A 3,788-nucleotide genomic window follows, 5' to 3' on the forward strand; every position below is an offset into this window, starting at 1 on the left:
TTGGTCATAACATCAATGTTATAAAACTGGTCAATCACAAAAGTCAACCATTCTGCTTAGGCCCTTCGACGTAAATCGGACCGTGTAAACGTAGTAATAACTCTTGCATACCTGCACAACCATAAGCGTAAGGAAATTGATTGGTCCATTTCATTATGCAGGTCCTAATGGACCAATCAATATGCTTATGCATATGGTTGTGCAGCTATGCAAGAGTGGGCTTCGCCCTTATCTATCTTTCTACCCCCACCACGGTCATGATTGTCAATCGATCGATGATCTCAGGAGGCGCTCGACTCGCAAATCGATTTTAAATAAATGTAACCGCGCTTCTTGTTGATGTTGTACATGTCAATCAACTCGTGCGAATGTTTACCAAATTCTAATATAGGCGTAAGTTTTTCACCTCGCTTTACAAATAAAAGCGATAATTTATAATAAATAATAAATATATTTTTTACAGATGTCAGACATTTCGTCCAACGACCAAATGTATAAAGCAGCTATGAGGGCTGCACAAGATTTGATAGAAATAGATGATGAACCGCCGGCCGCACCGCCAGCCGCACCGCCAACCGCACCACCGGCCGCACCTCCGGCCACACCTTCGGCCGCACCGCCGGCCGCACCGCCGGCTGCACCTTCGGCCGCACCTTCGGCCGCACCGCCAGCCGCACCGCCGGCAGCACCCTCAACCGAAAAACCGGCCGCACCTTCGGCCGCACCTTTGGCCGCACCGCCGGCTGCACTTTGGCCGCACCGCCGGCCGCATCGCCAGCCGCACCGCCGGCCGCACCACCGGCCGCACCGCTAGCTGCACCGCCGGCCGCACCGCCAGCCGCACCATCGGCCGCAAAAACCAAACGTAGGTTATACATTATTATATATATAGTTTATAATATTAAATTAAATTTTATAAATTATTTACCGTAATGTAAAAAATTCTTACAGCTCGCTGGAAGAAAGCAGGGTGATGGGGCGGAAGAGGACGGGGCGGTAGAGGACGTAGCGGAAGAGGATGGGGTGGAGGAGGGCGGAGGGGCCAAAAAGTGGTTAATGTATATAACTATTACTGAAAATATTAAAATATCAATAAAAATAAATATATAAAATATATTTTTTAACTTTCTTTAACCTAACCTATCCTAACATTTTTAATAAGGTTAAATCTCAGAAATGCGATCGCATAATCGGCATTGCCGAAAAATGTAAGATAACATATAAGAAACATAAGAAACAATAAAATTAACATATAAATAACATATAGATAATTAACATATAAATAACATATAGATAATATATAAAAAATATAAGAAACAATACAATTTTCTTTCCTCCCTAAACAAGAACTATTTTCCATCTCTATCATCATTCTTTTCGCGAGAATGCGATATACATTTTACTCATTTTTCTTTTTCACTTTGAAATAATTCAGTATATTCCTTAAATTTAATTTGTTCCACGTATCACTTTGATGGCTACTGAATCAAGCTTGTTTAGGCATTATCATCCGAGATATTTGAATCATAGTCTGGGTCGTCCTCATCATCGTCTGGATCGTCCTCATCATCGTCTAGGTTTTGGACCAAACTGTCTCATTCTACTTTTACAGCATCACCTGTGTCACCAAAGTTGATACGCAAAATATCAATATAGAATATCTATAGATAGAATAAAAGTCAGATTTTAAAAAGTTCTCCAGCTTTCAACAAATAAAAAAAAGTCTTGTAACTTTTTCTTTACATCTGTATATATCTTCATATATTTCTTTTAATGAAAAAATTTACCAATAAAAACAATTTGTTATATCTTTATAATATTGATAAATATTGATTTTGTTATTAATAAAATTACTAGAAACTCTTCTTTCCATAAATTATTTTACAGTTATTTAAAAGAAACAATAGTTTTATGTAAAATAAAAAATAATTCCCTGCCTGTTAACTTTTTGCCCTCGCTATCCGCTAATTCTTTCCGTTTCGTATAGCCCATTTCTTCATCAAAGTTCTCTTTCCAGCTTTCCAGATTCGACGGTTACGAGAGTTCTCTCAAATAGTCTATAAAACCATTACAATTGTCGTCTGCGTGAATGAATATATTTCGAATGTCTTAGCCCGTGTTTTCAATATTCTAGACACAAATAAATTAAATATTTAGACACAATATAAAATTTTAAACACAAATAAAAAAGTAACTGTGATAATAAGATACTAAGTGTTCCTAATTTTCTGGAAAAGTAAAATTAAAGAGAAATCTCTAGTTTCCTCGTTTTTCTTTTTTTAGAAATGTGATAACTACATAACAGACTTTATTGAATTACTTATTAGAGTCTTTAAATCTCAAAAGAACAAATGAGGAAAACTAGTCTTACCCCTTCTGCATCCTTTCCCTCCTTCAGTTTTTGTGCCGCAGTCTCTTCTCTCCTCAGGTTTATCTTGTCCCACTGTAAGTTCAACCATTCTTGAGCTGCACTGACCATTGTAAAAACCATTACCATTCCAAGATTTTCATACATCTGTTCTGTTAGGTGTGCCTTCAATTTCTCGTTACCTCCATCCTCCAAATTCTTTTGCTGCAAAATTGATATGAGTAGTGACTCATCTAGATACTTGGGCATATATGTAAATACTATGTGATATATATACATGTTTATATCAAAAACCCATAAATATTTGTTATAAAAAAAAAAAACGTTATCATTAGGTAGCATTTTCTAATTTTCTACAATCCTCTATTTCTATCTTTCAATAACAACAGTAAATATCTAATTTTAATAATTTTTAATTTTATTCTTCAGTTTTATAAACTGCTCATATAAAAAAATTCAATTTTTTGCTTCTTTACAGATGAAATTTTACAAATTCAATGTTGATGCTCAACGAATCTTTTTTTTATTATACAAAAGTAATGCACATTAATTATATATATTTTTTCAGTTATACTCTGTAAATTGAACTTTTATTAATCGTAAAAGCTTTAAAAATTTCACAAAATATTGTAACATTCAGACAATTATATAAATCAAATATTTTATATATATTATAAAAAGATCACATGTGCACAACTTACTAGAACTCAGTGTTTTCAAAATATCAAGAGGTTGCGAATACTCTAAATCTCATGGGAATGAGAGGGTTGTGTGGGCTTGAAGATCAACTTTCCGCTGCAGGTGTCGCTGCAACAAAATTCATAATATATAGAAGTCATCAATCACACTTATAACCCGCTAAGTTATAATATTGATATTGAATTGAATGCTATCACTCGTATATGTACTCCCATCATAAACAAAATGCGTGGAGGATACTGCTCAGGTGTTGGGATCGTATGGCGGTGCAAGTAGTAGATGATAAATTAATTAAACACAACAACACTGTAACAGACAAGAACAAACACTCATCATTGAAGCAATCAAATTATGTACAATCAAAATGTTATTTATAATCAAGAATTATTATATTATTTGTAATTGTTTATAATTGAAACAGATTTTTAGTCAGAAAGGAAAATCTCACATAGTATATGTTTATGATATTTATCATATTGTAGGAGAAGTAATGCAAGCGAAATATATATTGTTAAATACAGGTAAATTATTGATTGATGTGTGACTTACCTTCGATATTGATGAATTCAGGCTGATTCGACGCGTTTTTATACAAAACGGACGAATGTAGCAGGAAAAGTGTCGCTCTGCTTCGCGAAGCGAGATATTGTTGTTGATGACCTTTGAGGTTAGATAATCTGTCAAATCGGCAATCATGAATGCGGTCATATGATACATGCAT

The 3,788-nt window shown here is 34.8% G+C and overlaps 1 protein-coding gene across 1 annotated transcript; it reads right to left on the reverse strand.

Annotated features, from left to right (window-relative positions):
* Window positions 1-1,938: 1,938 nt before the first annotated feature.
* On the reverse strand, window positions 1,939-3,788 carry LOC120357753 (RWD domain-containing protein 1-like). Its single transcript, XM_039449225.1, has 3 exons — window positions 3,617-3,788; window positions 2,372-2,628; window positions 1,939-2,130 (listed from the first exon to the last, which is right to left on the reverse strand). Exons 1-3 carry the CDS (start codon window positions 3,786-3,788, stop codon window positions 2,110-2,112), a joined length of 450 nt encoding a protein of 149 aa, XP_039305159.1. The 3' UTR covers window positions 1,939-2,109.

Source organism: Solenopsis invicta, chromosome 5, assembly GCF_016802725.1.
Source record: "Solenopsis invicta isolate M01_SB chromosome 5, UNIL_Sinv_3.0, whole genome shotgun sequence".
NCBI lineage: Eukaryota > Metazoa > Arthropoda > Insecta > Hymenoptera > Formicidae > Solenopsis > Solenopsis invicta.